Source organism: Mastigoproctus giganteus, chromosome 12 (genome assembly GCF_048544385.1).
Source record: "Mastigoproctus giganteus isolate SK-2022 chromosome 12, ASM4854438v1, whole genome shotgun sequence".
NCBI classification, from domain to species: Eukaryota; Metazoa; Arthropoda; class Arachnida; order Uropygi; family Thelyphonidae; genus Mastigoproctus; species Mastigoproctus giganteus.
The window spans coordinates 110,359,623-110,377,409 of record NC_143586.1 but is presented as its reverse complement, the minus strand read 5'-3'; the positions used below and the strand labels follow the sequence as shown (position 1 = coordinate 110,377,409).

General features: G+C 39.4%; 1 protein-coding gene across 1 annotated transcript in view; it reads right to left on the bottom strand.

Annotated features, from left to right (window-relative positions):
* The window catches only part of LOC150077337 (HORMA domain-containing protein 1-like), a 578,215-nt gene that overhangs the window by 191,713 nt on the left and 368,715 nt on the right, over positions 1 to 17,787 (bottom strand). Inside the window, exon 13 of the mRNA XM_090385860.1 lies at positions 6,855 to 7,037. Within this exon, the coding sequence (XP_090241986.1) occupies positions 6,855 to 7,037 (183 nt within the window). The remainder of the gene's footprint in view (positions 1 to 6,854; positions 7,038 to 17,787) is intronic.

Genomic DNA, 17,787 nt, shown 5'->3' with positions numbered 1-17,787 from the left:
TCAGCCTGGTCTGTTGTTGTTAACAGGAGAGACTGCTTCTACAGGGATGGGATACACTTAAATAGAAAGGGTGCAAGAATGTTTGCTGATGCTATCGAGGCAGTATTACATGGGTCGGAAAACTGCTAGATTGGGGGGATACAAGGACTAATAGATTAACAGTAGCCACTGGCAGAGGTGAAAGTGATTCTTGCACTGCTTCTATTGGAATGAGCAGAAGCCTGGAAAATAAGATGCAGGATAGTTCAGAGACTGCTGGGAATCATTGTGGTACAATTAAACACATAGGTTGTGTTAGGGTAGCTAAGAAAAAGAACAGGTGCATGTATACTTGCGTGTACACCAATGCTAGGAGTTTTGTAAATAAATTTGACGAATTTGAGGTATTGCTCAAAACATCAAAGGCAGATATTGTGGGGATTTCAGAGACGTGGTGTCACACAGATATAAAGAATGCAGAACTGGAATTTGGGGAGTACAATGTCTACAGGAAGGATAGACAGGGTAGGAAGAGAGGAGGGGTTATGCTATTAGTTAAGAAATACATAAAATCCAAGGAAGTGAAGCCAGTCGACATTGCTGGACAGTGCAGTGTCGAGTCAGTTTGGTGTGACATAAGCAATGGGAGATCAAAATTGAGAGTAGGAGTGTGCTATAGGCCTAATGACTCTGATGAGTCTAATAAGAAACTGTACGGGGAAATAGAGTGGGCCAGTAAATCAGAGAGTCTTATAATGGGGGATTTTAATTTTCCCAGATGTTGACTGGAATTTGTGGGTTGGTCACTCACACACTAGCAAGGCTTTTGTGGATTTATTGGATGATTGTTTTCTACATCAGCATGTTCGAGAGGCAACTAGAGGGAGTCATACTCTTGATTTGATTATCAGTAGTGACTCTTCATGCATTAAGAATCTGCAGGTAAATGAACCACTAGGTGGCAATGATAACAGTGTGCTGAAGTGGGATTTACTCAAAGAGGTAACTTCCCTTAGGGATAAAGGGAAGGGTTATTGCTTTCGTAAAGGCAACTACGATGGACTGATACAGTATTTAAATTCTATACAGTGGGACCAACTGATGATGTTACCAACAGCAAATTCAAAATGGGAAGCATTCAAAGAACTTATCTTGGAAGCTACTAGGTTTTACATACCAACTAAGAAATATTGTTCAAGGTTTAGGCCTAAGTGGATGTCAGATGAATTAATGAGACATATGGCAGAGAAGAAAAATGCATGGGATACATACAAATTAACACGTGACACAGAAGCCTATGATAGATACAAGTTGATCAGTAACCAAATTACAAAGGAGGTTAGGCAGGCAAAGGCAGATTACGAGAAATCCTTGGCAAGGGATGCAAAGAAAAACAGCAAAGAGTTCTTTACTTATGTAAACTCTAGAAGGAAGGGGATGAATCAGATTGGTCCACTTGACATCGATGGGTCAACTGTTGATGATCCTGCTCAGGTAGCTAACAAACTGAATGAATATTTTGCATCGACATTCACACATGAGGAGTTATTCAGCGAGGGGAACGCCAGAGGTGTATTCAACTCTGGCAGTAAGCTAGAGAATCTTGTAATAACTGAGAGCAAAGTGGAGGAGAAATTGTTGAAGATAAATACAAGAAAGGCACCTGGGGTGGATGGAATCTATCCAGTTATATTAAAGGAGGCAGCAAAGGAAGTAAGCAAACCCTTAGCCATAATTATGAGAGCTTCCTTGGACACAGTGGAAGTACCCATGGACTGGAGATGTGCAAATGTGACCGGAATTCACAAAGGAGGATCAAAGGGCGACACAAGTAATTATAGACCTGTTAGTTTAACTTCTGTTCCTGGAAAATTAATGGAGGCACTGGTTAAAGAAGCACTGCAGGATCATCTAGACAAGACTTCAGTCATAGCTCAGACACAGCATGGTTTTGTTAAGGGGAAGTCTTGCCTGACCAATTAGATTGGATACTATGATGCAGTCACAAAAGAACTGGATGCAGGGAATAACTTTGATATTATATACTTGGATCTTAGAAAGGCTTTTGATACTGTTGCACATGGATGACTGCTGCACAGATTGGAGCAGTGTGGCATTCGAAGCAAATTGCTGCTATGGATAAAGGGGTGGTTGAGGGGGGGAAGACAGAGAGTGGTAATCAATGGACACTGCTCATCGTGGACTAATGTTATTAGTGGAGTCCCTCAGGGTTGAGTATTGGGTCCATTATTGTTTTCTGTATTTATAAATGATATTGATGATGGTATATCAAGCTTAATGTCCAAGTTTGCAGATGATACGAAGGTTGGCAGGGTTGTCAAGGACACTACTGACACTATGATACTGCAACAGGATCTGGAAAGGTTGAGCAGATGGGCTGAGAGGCGGCAAATGAAGTTTAACATTGAAAAATGTAAAGTACTACATATGGGAAACAGCAACCCCAGAGCAACGTATCAACTCTGTGGTACTACACTGACAGTGGTAGAGAATGAAAGGGACCTGTGGGTGGTTTTGTAGGCAGATATGAAATTTTCTGAGCAGTGCAGATGGGCTGCAAGAGTAGCTCATGGTGTATTGTCGATGATATATAGGAATTTTTCTAGCAGGGATAAGGAGGTGATTATTCCCTTGTATAAGGCAATGGTCAGGCCACACCTAGAGTACTGTATACAGGTCTGGAGGCCTCTTTTCAAGAAAGATGTAGAGATGCTGGAACGAGTACAGAGAAGGGCAACAAGATTAGTGAATGAACAAAGGGGTGCTCTTACGAAGAAAGGCTTAAGTTTTGTAAATTACAGTGTCTGGAGAGTAGGCACCGGCGAGGTGATCTGATAGAGGTGTATAAAGCCTTGAATGGTTTGAGCATGCTCAATGCTGAAGGGGTTCCTCCTCTTGCTCAGAATAATCACCTGAGAGGGCATAAATTCAAATTGAGTAAAGACAGATGTAGGATAGACGTCAGGAAATTTGCCTTTAGCCAGCAGGTGGTTGGTTGGTGGAATAGACTTCCATCCCTTGTCATGGAAGTTGATAGCCTAAATAAGTTTAAGGCTCAGCTGGACAGGTATTTCGAACGAACAAAGGGGTGAAGTGAAAGTGGTTATTTTTTATTTATTTATTTATTTTTTTTTTTTTTTGGCTGATGCTGCATAAGCTTGCTATCTTGCATCAAATGCCTCTACTAATGCTAATGCTAAACCAGTGACTCCATTATTTTACCTGGAACAGAAGTTAAACTAACTGGCCTGTAATTACTTGTGTCATACTTCAATCCCCCTTTGTGAATTGGGGATACATTTACACATCTCCAGTCTGTGGGGACCTCCCCTGAGTCCAAGGATGCTCTCATAATTATGGCCAAGGGTTTGCTTAGTTGCTTAGTTACTTTGCCGCCTCCTTTAATATAACTGGATAGATCCCATCCACCCCAGGTGTTTTTCTTATGTTTAACTTCAACAATTTCTCCTGCACTTTGCTCTCAGTTATTACAAAATCATTAAGCACCCTGCTACAATTTGATTACCTTCTGCCATTTGCAAACCTTAATAACTCCTCACGTGTGAATGTAGATGCAAAATACTCATTCTGTTTGTTTGCTATTTGAGTAGGATCATCAACAACAGTCGAACCATCAATATCAAGTGGACCAATCAGATTCATCCCCTTCCTTTTAGAATTTATATAAGTAAAGAAAGCCTTGCTGTTTTTCTTAGCATTCTTTGCCAAAAATTTCTCGTAATCTGCCTTTGCCTGCCTAACCTCCGTTGTGATCTAATTACATACTAGCTTATATCTGCCATAGGCTTCTGAGTCGCTTGATAATTTATATGCATCCCATGCATTTTTCTTCTCTGTCTTGAGTCTAATTAGTTCATTTGATAACCATTTAGGCCTAAATCTTGAACAATATTTCTTAATAGGTATGAAACTTTTAGTAGCTTCCACGATTAATTCCTTGACTGCTTCCCACTTAGAATTTACTGTTGGTAACATCGTCAGTTGATCCCACTGTACAGAATTTAAAAACTGTCTGAGACCACTGTACTCACCTTTTCGGAAGCAAAAACCCTCTCCTTTACCCCTGATGGTAATATATCTTTAAGTAACTGCTACATCAGTACACTGTGATCACTGCCAGCTAGTGGTTCCTTTATCTGCAAATTCTTAATACACGAATGATCACTGCTGATAACCAGATCAAGAGTATTACCCTCTCTGGTTGCCTCTCGAAAATGCTGCTGCACAAAACATTCATCCAATAAATCCACGAAAGTCTTACTAGTGTGTGAGTGACCAACCCACAAGTTCAAGTCAATATCTGGGAAGTTAAAATCCCCCATTATAAGACATCCTGATTTACCAGCCCACTCTATTTCTCTGTACAATTGTTCATTGTACTCATTCGAGTCATTAGGCCTATAACACACTCCTACTGTTATTTTTGCTTTCGCAGTTCTTATGTCACACGAAACTGACTCAACAGTGCACTGTTCATCTATATCAACTGGATGCACTTCTTATGATTTTATGTTTTTCTCAATTAACAGCATGACACCTCTTCCTTTCCTATCCTGTCTATCCTTTCTGTACACATTGTACTCCTCCAATTCTGCATTCCTAATATCAGTGTGACACGACATCTCTGATATCCCGACAAAATCTGCCTTTGATGTCTTGACCAACACTTCAAATTCATCAAATTTATTTACTATACTTCTAGCATTGGTATACATGCAAGCATACATGCACCTATTCCTATTCCTAGTTACCCTAACACATCCCATATACCCACCTGTTTCACGATGACTGCCATCAGTCCCTGAAACCCCCAGCACCCCTCACTCCATGTCGCTACTTATTCTAATAAAGTTGTGCAAGAATCACCTTCACCTCTGCCTGCGGCTACCTTTAACCTTTTAGTCTGTGAATCCCCCCAAGCTAGCAGTTTTCCGCCCCACCAACACTGCCTCAATAGTATCAGCAAATGTTCTTGCATCCTTTCTATTTAAGTGTTAGTTAGTTAGTTAATTAGTTTTTAGGAGTATTAGCAACTAAGGCCATATTACTCCGGGATATGCGGTGGTCATTCCTTGACCTTTCCGCATCCTCCATATTTGGTGGTGACGGGCTCGAACCCCGGTCTAATCAAGAAGCGTGTGCTACGCACTGCTGCTCCTTCCCACCTAGCTACGGAGGCACCCTATTTAAGTGTATCCCATCCCTGTAGAAGCAGTCTCTCCTGTTAACAAGCACAGACCACGCTGAAAAAAAATTCTACCCCTTGAGCCTTGCACATTCCCTCCTGGGCTGAATTGATTGCCAAGGCTCTCATCGTGTACTCCCTCCTATCGTGTCTGGGCAGAATTGCAGACACTTTAAAATTTAACCTTAACTCACGACTTTTTTGCAAATTGACCTGTAGTTGTTAAGTCAATCTGCAGATCTCCTACTCTTAATGTGTCAACATGTACAACAATATCACCTTTTGTGCCCTTAAAAGATGATATATGCTTTACAACGTCATCAACTTTTGTCCCTGGCAGACATACCTTGGTCCTGTTCCATCTATCCTTTTTACACAATATATTCCCTGTCTCCCTGAAAATAGAGTCACCAACAATAACTGGTTCCTTTGGGACCAGCGCATTCTGCCTTGGAGATTGCCACTGTGTTGTCTGATGCCCAGGAGTGAGCTCTGGCATTGGGTTGGGCAGCCGAGAGCTTGACGGGACCGTCATATTAATTTCTTCAAGGGCATGTACCCTACACCTCAAGCTCTCACGGATGCCCAGTAGAATGCTGAGTTGATGCCTAATTTCTAGACACTCTCTGCACCTGGCACACACAAAGACATCCTCCTTGGCTAGATCATGTTCTGTCCCAGAGAGTTCGGCAAACATTTCACAAGTTGTACATTTTTTTAAGCTGTGATGCGTTGGAGAATCGCCCCCCTCAGTTCAACCCTGAGTCACAGCACTCCTGCCACTTTGTGCCCATTGCTTTGCTGCTCTAGTCTGGGGAATGATATTTTAAATTAATAAGATCGATAAATTTAATTATTGATTAGGCTGAATTATTTAATTAGTACTGCTAGAAATAGAAACAGAAAGGTGTCCTTTTCTGGGCCTTTACCTACTTCTTGTAGTGTGAAAGTGCTGCAGTAATTTATAAATAAAGAAAACAGTAGTAGGAACAAAATAAAATCTATTCAAAGGCTCTTTCGATATGATGCACAGAAATTGCTTGGTCATAGAATGCTTGGCACCCAGGGCCTTATCCTCATGTATTTTTTATTGTCCACCTCCCTGAGTGTAGTACCACACAGTTTTTACCTTTCTCTTGGGTTACTGCTACTCATATGCAGTACTTTGCATTTGTCAATGTTAAACTTCAGTTGCCACTTCTCAGCCCATCTGCCTATCTTTTCTAGATTCTGTTGCAGTAGCATACTCTCAAGAGGGGTGCTGCTAAATTTTAATTAATTGGCGTATTCTAAAATATTTGTGTTATTTGGTATCATATATTTTGGCTTTTCAAAATTATTTTAGGAGAATTCCTTCTGCAATACCCTTTATCTTGATTCTCGTCTCCCCCTTTTGTTTTGTTTTATTATGTATGGTTTATTTTTACTTTCACTCTACTGGTTTGCCATGCTACTAGCACTTGTTTTATTTATTTTAATTTATATATATTATATATGTTTTTTATTTGTTTGCTTTTTCAGAAATAAATTTTAGCAAATTAGTTGCACATATTACCTTGGATTAAGAGGGTGATATTTAAATATGCTATGAAATACAAATTCAAATATGAATGTAATAGAGATATAGCCCTTTTGATTTTTCCTTTACCTGTTGTTCAACAAGTGGCAAACTTGCAAGATAAACATCTGTTGAAAGACATGACATGTTAGTAGGATTGCTACATTGTTCACAGATATGATTTTCAGGAATGCTATGTTCTTCCAAAATTCCAAAACAAGTACCATGTTGTTCCTTTTTACATATTTTACATAAAAGCATGATCCCATCTGCCTAATCAAAAAACATGGAATATTTTGTTATTTCAATCACGTAACAATAAAATCAAGGAGGCATTTAACTCTTTTTTTAATACCAAAGATATACTCTCAATTTATTTATCAATATAACAAAATTATTAAAACATTATCTATGTGCAATGCCTTATCACAAGATGGAATATAAATTTATAATTCTATCATACACTCAATGAATACTAATCATCCAGAATAACATGAATGCAAAGTATCTTAAGTTTTGAATTGAAATTTTAATGAACATTTTTTTTTTTTTATGAAAAAACATGAAACAAAAATCTATTGCAAAGGAACATCTCTTCCATTAGTGTTAAGCTGATAAAGTTTAAAAAAAAAAGTAGGATTATTAATCTTTACAAAAAAAAAAAAAGAAGAAGATTGTTAGATTGCCTGAAAATGTGTATTGTTTCTATTCTTCACATAATTTCAATTTAATATATAAGTAATATTTATTTATTCAAAGAATTTTGAGCTTCTGGGAAGAAATAAATTTTTGAAAAATTAAAATTTAGCTATCTTTTTTACATAATTAACATATATGACTGTGTTCAAGAAATAGTTTTTAATAAAGTTAGTCACAATCAGTGGCTTATTTTCAAATTTAGCTAGAGATTTTGTAAGTTACATCTCAATATTCATAGAGCTTTTGTATCAGTGATTTGGTGTGAATAGCATAGCGCATAACTAGTAGTATAGTGCATTGTAGTGGAACTGTAGGGTTTTAATTATGATAAATAAGTAGCTCGAAGTTTTTTCTACTTACATAGGTTGGCATATTTTTTTTTTTTTTTTGTTATTTTTAGCTAAGCAATGTAACTTTTAGTAAGGCAATAACTAATTTAAAACTCTCTGAACAGATAACAGTAACAGATATAGCATAATGTATAGCATAATGGATAATGTAAACTTGATAGGGTAACATATAACATGAACTTGATACTGTAACATGTATTAGTGCATTTAGGTATATATATTAGCTTACTGTAGTATTGTCAAATTAAACTGAATTTAAATGGAAATCATGACCAAGATAAGAACAGCAAAACAATGGGCACAAAAGAGAAGCAGTGCTGTGGTTCATGGAAGAATTAAATGTGGCAATTCACCTATGAATTATGGCCTAATGGAATGTGCTAGTATTGCAATGTTTGCAGGCATACCAGGAATTGGACATGAAAAAGCCAGGGGGAATGTCACTTTGTGTGCTGGGTGCAGACATGTGTGTGTTAAAAAATTGGTTGCCAACAGCATTCTGATTGGTGTTTATGAGAGCTTCAGGAGAAGGGAGGATACTCTCGAAGAAATTAAAACGGAGCTCATCAATCTCTCAGCTGCTCAACTCAATGCTAGAACTCACACTGGTGCATCAGGCAACACAGCAGAAATCTCCATTGTTGATGATTATATTGTCAGGAAAATATGTTGTGCATTGTTGTTATATGTTAATATGTTGTTATACTATCATAAGGCACATGGAATAGGACCAGATTCTGTCAGGAGCAAAAGTAGATGACACTGTAGAACAGATATCATCTTTTAAGGGCACAAAAGATGATATTGTTATACACACTAGCACTGTGTATAACAATAATATTAAGAGTTGGAAATCGGAGAATTAATTAGCAAGTACAGTGCAATGTTGGGAAAATATGATGAAATTTGAAGATTTTGAGGGTGAGTACATGTTAGGCATATGATACAAGAAAGCAAGCTTATACAGCATCAACCCATCCATTCACTCAAAATGTTTGTCTAGTACAGCATTGAATTTATTTCAGCTGTCAACTTTCGCAATGACGGATGGAAGGTTGTTTCAGCAATCAACCACCTGCTGGCTAAAGGCAAAATTCTGAACATCTATTCTATAACTGTCTTTCCTCAATTAGAATTTATGTCCCCTCAAGTGATTAATCTGCCTAGTCTCCAGACACTGCAATTTGCAGAACTTAAGCCTTTCTTCATAAGAGCAACTCTTTGTTCCATTCACCAATCTCACTGTCCTTCTCTCTTGTTGTTGTATTTGAGGTTTTTGGCACAAGGGCCTCTTGGGCCATATTGTGCCTGTTCATGGTTTGGGTATCACTGATTGCACGTTATGATTAGAGACTATTATATAAATTGATGCGTTTTAAATACTTAAACAGATCCTCAAAATTTGCTTTGTTGCCAAGAATATGTGATAACGTTAAGGGTTCCTGCAAATTGGAGAGGGAGCTGAAGCTGGAATTTCGGACAGATGAAAGGTGTGGACGTTCAATGAGAATATGTTTTATTGTTAGTTGCCACTGGCAGAAAAAACACTTAGGAGGAGTCTCTCCCAAAAGCAAATGCAGATGAGTTGGGTGTGAATGACCGATGCGAAGCCTTGCCACAATTACTTCTTGTCGCCTGTTTCTTCTAAAACTAGATGTCCACAGTTGGGGCACTTTTTTTATCTGGAACAGTTTATTATTGGTTTGAGATTGCCAGAGATCAGACCATTGTTTCCAACATGTTTTTTTAATAATGGATTTATAGTCTGTGTATGGAGCTTTCAGTTGACTGTAAGATCCAGAGTTGGGATGTTTAGCAGCCTCATCTGCACAATCATTACCTTGGATGCCGACATGACCAGGAATCCAGCAGAAGGTAACCTTGTAGTTGGCTGTTTGATGGTAAGATAATTTAGACCGGATCTCTTTAAGAACGGGATGAGAGGGAGGAAAGGTAGATTGAAAGGCACTGATTGCACTTAAAGAGTCTGTATATATCAAAGATTGTTTGATATGATATTTGTTTATGTTATCTAGAGCCAGTTTTATTGCAAATAATTCTGCAGTGGGAAGAGAGGCAGCTGTTAAGAAAGTGGTGGAAACTGCTGCTGCACCAACAGCCGTATCTGTTTTGGAGCTGTCAGTATAGATATGAACTTTCTCTGAGTTTTCCAAAGAATGCAGTTTATGTAGCTGTTGAATGTTGGTATTTGCCAGGGAGGATTTTCCCCATCTTGAAAAGAAATTGTCACAGAGAGGTATGAATTCAGTCCAGGGAGGTTCAGGAGTGGCAAGGTCTTGGAATATATTCTTAAAGTTAATTTTCCAACTGATCATGAGTTCTTGCAGTCGAATCCCTGCGGGGCGGTTTTCATTAGGTTTATTGTGATATAGCACGGTGTGTTGAGGATCAAACAGATACTGCCAGCTGGGGTGGGCTGGATTACTTCCAATCTTTGCTGCATAATTTAACAATAACATTTTTCTCCTGAGATGCAGAGGGGATTCGTTTGCCTCAATATACAGGCTGTGAACCGGAGATGTTCTGAAGGCTCCAACAGCTATTCTAAGGGCACTATGCTGGATGGTGTTCAGACGTAATAGAGAACTTTTCCTGGCGGAGTCGGAGATAGGTGCTCCATAATCTAAGCACGATCTGATTAAAGCTCTATAGAGGTGTAGGAGAGAGCTTCTGTCAGCACCCCAGGACATAGCAGAGACAGCTCTTAGGATATTAAGTTTTTTTAAGACAAGTATTCCGGAGGTATGCCATATGGGAAGCGAAGTTAAGTTTGTTATCTAAATGTAAACCCAACAGACGGAAATTGGTAGTGACAGGAATGAGGCTGTTATTTAAAAATATTTCTGGATCCGGATGTAGTTTCCGTTTTTTACAGAAATGAATAGCAGCAGACTTCTTTTCTGCTAGGGAATAACCATTCCGCAATGCCCATGATTCTATTCTAGCTATAGCAATTTGAAGTTGCCTTTCAATGGTGTTCATAGTCTGGGATTGAGTAGAGATAATGAGGTCATCGGCGAACATGTACGATTGTACTGTATTTGGTACATCCCTTGTCATGTTGGTGATTCTTATTGCAAATAACGTTGGACTCAGAATGGAACCCTGTGGTACACCTTCCTCTTGTTCAAATGTTTTAGATAAATTATTCATGTATCTGACCTGAAAAGTTCTATGGCATAGGAAGCTTTGTATAAATTGGGGTAGATGACCTCTCAAGCCGAAAGAAGATCTTGTAGAACACCATATCGCCAGGTGGTATCGAAGGCTTTCTGAATATCTAGATTAATCATGACCAGATGCTGTCCCCTTATGAAGGCATTCCGTATATTTGACTCTGCTTTTATCATTACGTCTAAGGTGGAACGGTTTTTTCGGAACCCGTACTGTTGTTTGTTTCCAGGAACCAGAATTAAATGCCGGTGAACCATTTTTTCCAGGACTTTGCCTAAACAATTGGTCAGTGAAATTGGCCTATAATTATGTGGAAAGGTACGATCCTTTCCGGGCTTTGGGAAGGCTAGAACTATTGAGTGACACCAGGAGATAGGGTAAGCATTTTCTAAGAATATTCGGTTGTAATAGTTTAACAATGATCTTTTTGCTCTGTCGTTCAGTTGTTTTAGCATTATATAGTAGATCCCATCTGGGCCAGCAGCGCTATTTGATGTTTTATTGAGCGCTCCAAAAAGCTCTGTTAATGTGAATGGCTGGTTATATGGATGTGAAACTCTGGTAGAGAAATTAATCTTATGCTGCTCTGCAGTTTTTTTAATTTGCTGAAAGGCTGGTTTGTAGGAGGCTATTGCTGATATACTGGCGAATGATTCCGCTAAGGCATTTGCTATTTCTCCCGGGGATGACAACTCTTTCCCTTCCCAGTTTAGTATTGTAGCTGGGGACTGAATGTATTTGCCATTAAGCATTTGTATTTTCCTCCAGATAATTCTGTTTGTATCCTTGTTTATGCTCGAGGAAAAGCTGATCCAGGCATCTTTCTTTGCTTTTCGTCTTATTTGGCGGAACTTGGCTTTCAGTCTTTTGAAGTTAATTAGTTGTTTTTGTTGTTGTTGTTTTGGTTTTTAGGAGCATTAGCAACTAAGGCCATATTGCTCCGGGATATGCGGTGGTCATTCCCTGACCTTTCCGCATTCTCCGTATTTGGTGGTGACGGGCTCGAACTCCGGTCTAATCAAGAAGCGTGTGCTACACACTGCTGCCCCTTCCCACCTGGCTACTGAGGCGCCTGAAGTTAATTAGATTGGTAGTTGTGGGAAATTTACAAAATAAATTCCAAGCTCTATTTTTGTACTGTTTGGCGTGTGTACAATCTTGATTCCACCAGTAATTACTATGTTTCCGTTTCCCTGAGAAAGATTTTGGTATTGCAGAGGTAGCAGCTCGTAATATTTGATTAGTTACATGTTCTATGACATTGTCTATGGGTTGAGATTGGATTATTTTGTTGTCTAACTGCACATGAGAGGCATATTCATACCAGTGTGCCCTACGAAATTTCCAAGAGGAGCGATGTAGTGAAGGAGAGTTTACCCGTGTTTGCAGCTTGCAGAGAATCGGAAGGTGGTCACTGTTTAGCGGATTTTCAAGAACCGACCACTCCATAATACTATATATGGAAGGAGAACAGATTGATAGGTCTATTGCACTCATGGATCCTGTCAAAAAATGAATATAGGTAGGTTCACCAGTGTTCAGAAGGGTAAGTTGATAAGAGTCCAGAAGGGATTCTATTAACTTGCCTCTCTTGTCAATTGTTAGAGATCCCCACATTGGATGATGAGCATTAAAATCTCCAAGTAAGCAGAAAGGAGACGGTAGCTGTTCTATTAGATTTTCTAGGTCATCTGAAGAAAATGAGAAATTAGGAGGAATATATATAGATGCTATTGTAAGAGTGATGCCAATTTCAATGCGCACTGCCACTACTTCAAAAGGAGACTGAAGAGCAATATGTTTCGATGGTACGTTGTTTCTTATAAGAACCGCCACTCCTCCACGGGCTGGAGAGTCGATACTTCTATCTCTTCTAAAGATAGAGTAATCTTTTATAGTAGGACACACTTGTGAATTTAAATAAGTTTCCTGAAGGGATATGGCTGCTGGATCATAACGGTGGATGAGATCACATATATCATCTTTTATACTGCGAAACCCTCTACAATTCCATTGAAGAATTCTTTCCATTAAGCGGTTTTGTTGGTTGTTTTTGTTTCTGACTGCTTTTTAGTTGTGACTTGTTTACATCGATCCGATTTTCCTTTGTCTTTCTTTGGAAAGTAGGGGCGTGTTACGTCCATCTCATCAGTCGCATGAAGTTCTAATATGGCCTCTTCGGAGTCATTGTGCTGGTCAATATCCATTCTGGTTGAATTTGGTGGTTTCAGTACCATGGTTTCTGTCACTTTTTGTTTTGCTGTTGGGTTTACATTAGCTGGAATGGTAATTGGGGTATTACAGGCTTGTTCAGTTTTTTGTTGCGAAGGACACTGTTTGGGAGCAGAGAGAATGGAGCGTGCCCAATTAGCGATGGACATATTTGGGGGAACGGCAACATCTGTTTGTGTACCTATTGACTGAAATTGTTTAGCAGCCATTGTATATGTACGTGTTCGATCTGTTTTTAGTACTTGCCTTCTGGCCTCTGAATATGTCACTTTATTTTCAACTTTATATTTCTGGATTGTTTTTCCTTGCTACCAAAGTTCGCAACTTTTGGAAAAAGCTGGGTGATCACCCTTACAGTTTGGGCAAACAGAAGTCGTAGCAGTGCGTTCAGTTTGATTGTGCTCCTTCGATCCACAAATTGGACATACTGACTCACCTCGACATGCAGTTTGGGAGTGTCCGTATTTTTGGCACTTGTAGCACCCTGATTGGGTTTGGGATGTAAGGCCGGACACGGCAATGGAGATAGCCTGCTTTAACAGATGATGGTAGGATGGGAGAGCTGAAAGTGAGAATTATGCTCCTAGTGGGAACAAGCACACCATCTTTCCGAGTCATAATTCTCCTTGCTTGTATGACTTTTTGTTTACCTAGCTCTTGAACTATCTCCTCCTCTGATACAGTTATCAAGTCCCATTCTGCGATTACTCCCTTCGAGGAGTAACTTTTATTGGTTGTCCGCCAAAAGTAGTCATCTTTAGTAATTTTTCGGAATGCTGTGGGTTCATAGTCTCTACAAGAAGGTCTCCAGACTGGAGCCGCTTTACTGTTTTTGGTGAGCCTGCAGCAGACTCGATGCATTTTTTGGATAAGGAATGGGGACAGTTTACTCAGAGGCAGCTCTGATGGAGAGTGTAGTATGAGGAAAGCTGGTATTTCCTCTTGTGGGTTGTTTTCAACCTCTTTGGTTGAGAATAGTCATTTTCGGTGTCTTTTTCTAGTCTTGAGCTCGATGGCTCTAAAGGTGGAAAAGAACTGCTTTCCATCTTTGCTCCTTTCAGCCCCGGGAGAGTGGATTTCTTCTCCCAGGTTACCGGCCCCGCCACGGGGAGGCAGGAGCAGTGCCGCTAGAGTGACCAAGCGGTATAAGGGTTAATGCGTTAGTTTAAAGAGAAAAAAAGAAAGGTGAATTTCCTTCCTGTAACTTAGTTACAATTCGTAATACTAAGTTAACAAATAATTAATGGGAACGTAAGAAAACTTTTACAAATGAATATAACTGTAGCTTTGACAAAAAAGCTCTAGAAATCACTCAGGGAATCGCTTGATCACTATAACGCTTGGCACCTGGGGCCGTCCTTCTCTCTACTCATTCCAGCAGCTCTACATCGTTCCTAAAACGAGGCCTCCAGACCTGCATACAATACTCAAGGTGTGGACAAATACAAGGGGATAATTACCTCCTCATCCCTGCTAGAAAAATTCCTATATATCCTTGACAAGACACCATGAGCTACTCTTGCAGAATGTCTGCATTGCACAGAAAACTTCATATCTGATTGTACAATTACCCAATGTCACTTTCATTCTCTATTACTGAGTGTAGTAACACAGTTGATGCATTACTCCTGAGGTTAATGTTATCCATATGCAGTACTTTACATTTGCAATGTTAAACTTCAGTTGACACCTCTCAGCCCATCTACTCAACGTTTCTAGATCCTGTTGCAGTAGCATACTATCATTAATGTCATTAACAACCCTACCAACCTTTGTACCATCTGCAAACTTCAACATTATACCTATTTTACCTTCATCAATATCATTGAAAATTAAACAAAACAACAATGGGCCTAACACTGAACCCTGAGATATCCATTAATAACATTAGTCCATGAAGAGCAGTGTCCATTGATTACCGCTCTCTGTCTTCTCCCAATTAACCATCACTTTATCCATAGCAGCAACTTGCCCTTAATGCCATACTGCTCCAATTTGTACAGTGGTCTTCCATGTGCAACACTACCAAAAACTTTCCTAAAATTAAAGTACACGATATAAAAATTATTTTCTGCATCCAGTTCCTTTGTGATCACATCATAGTAACCGATCAAATTGGTCAGACAACGCTTCACCTTAACAAACCCATGCTGTGCCTGAATTATAACTGCAGTCTTGTCTACATGATCCTGCAGTGCTTCTTTAACCAGTACCTTCATTAATTTTTGGGGAACAGAAGTTAAACTAACAGGACTGCAGTTATTTGTGTCATCCTTTGATTCCCCTTTGTGAATTGGGGTCATATTTATACATCTCCGGTCCATGGGGACCTTCCCTGAATCCAAGGAAGCACTCAAAATTATGGATAATGGTTTGCATACTTCCTTTGCTGCCTGCTTTAATATAACTGGATAGTTCCCATTCACCCCCAGGTGCCTTTCTAATGTTTAACTTCAACAATTTCTTCTCCACTTTGCTCTTAGTTATTACAAAATCATTTAGCTCTCTGCCAGAATTTGATAAACTTCTGGTATTCCCCTCACTGAATAATTCCTCGTGTGTCAATGTAGATGCAAAATACTCATTCAGTTTGTCAGCTACCTGAAAAAGATCATCAACAGTCGAATCATCGATATCAAGTGGGCCAATCCTCTTCCTTTTAGAGTTTACATAAGTAAAGAACTCTTTGCTGTTTTCCTTTTCATCTTTTGCCAAAGATTTCTCGTAATCTGCTTCCGCCTACCTAATCTCCTTTGTGACTTGTTACAGACCAGCTTATATCTACCATAGGCTTATGTCACCTGATAATTTATATGCATCCTGGGCATTTTTCTTCTCTGCTATGAGTCTCATTAGTTCATCTGACATCCATTTAGCCCTATAGGGATGGGATACACTTAAATAGAAAGGGTGCAAGAATATTTGCCGATGCTATCGAGGCAGTGTCAGATGGGTCGGAAAACTGCTAGCTTGGGGGTGATACAAGGACTAATAGATTAACAGTAGCAACTGGCAGAGATGAAAGTGATTCTTGTACTGCTTCTATTGGAATGAGCAACAGCCTGGAAAACAAGATGCAGGGTATTTCAGAGACTGCTGGGAGTCATTGCAGTACAAGTAAACACATGGGTTGTGTTAGGGTAGCTAAGAATAGGAACAGGTGCATGTATACTTGCGTGTACACCAATGCTAGGAGTTTGGTAAATAAATTTGATGAATTTGAGGTATTGCTCAAAACATCAAAGGCAGATATTGTGGGGATATCAGAGACATGGTGTCACACAAATATAAGGAATGCAGAACCGGAATTTGGAGAGTACACTGTGTACAGAAAGGATCGACAGGATAGGAAGGGAGGAGGGGTTATGCTATTAGTTAAGAAACACAAAATCCAAGGAAGTGAAGCCAGTCGATATCACTGGACAGTGCAGTGTCGAGCCAGTTTGGTGTGACAGAAGCACTGGGAGATCAAAACTGAGAGTAGGAGTGTGCAATAGGCCTAATGACTCTAATGAGTATAATAAGAAACTGTGCAGGGAAATAGAGTGGGCCAGTAAATCAGAGAGTCTTATAATGGGGAATTTCAATTTCCCAGACATTGACAGGAATTTGTGGGTTGGTCCCTTACACACTAGCAAGGCTTTTGTGGATTTATTGGATGATTGTTTTTTCTACATCAGCATGTTCGGGAGGCAACTAGAAGTAGTAATACTTTTGATCTGATTATCAGTAGTGATTCTTCATGTATTAGGAATCTGCAGATAAAGGAACCACTAGGTGGCAGTGAACACAGTGTGCTGAAGTGGGATTTACTCAAAGAGGTAACTACCATCAGGGGTAAAGGGAAAGGTTTTTGCTTTCGTAAAGGCGACTACGATGGTCTGAGACAGTATGTAAATTCTATACAGTGGGACCAACTGATGATGTTACCAACAGCAAATTCAAAATGGGAATCATTCAAAGAACTTATCTTGGAAGCTACTAGGCTTTACGTACCAACTAAGAAATATTGTTCAAGGTTTAGGCCTAAATGGATGTCAGATGAACTAATGAGACATATGGCAGAGAAGAAAAATACATGGGATACATATAAATTAATGGGTGACATGGAAGCCTATGATAGATATAAGCTGGTCTGTAACCAAGTCACAAAGGAGATTAGGCAGGCAAAGGCAGATTATGAGAAATCCTTGACAAAGGATGCAAAGTAAAACAGAAAAGAGTTCTTTACCTATGTAAACTTTAGAAGGAAAGGGATGAATCAGATTGGTCCACTGGATATTGATGGTTCAACAGTTGATAATCCTGCTTAGGTGGCTAACAGACTAAATGAATATTTTGCATCGACATTCACACATGAGGAGTTATTCAGGAAGGGGAATGCCAGAGGTGAAGTAAACTCTGGTAGTTAGCTAGATGATTTTGTAATAACTGAGATGAAAGTGGAGGAGAAATTGTTGAGGATAAACATAAAAAGGGCACCTGGGGTGGTTTGAATCTATCCAGTTATATTAAACGAGGTGGCAAACCCTTAGCCATAATTATGA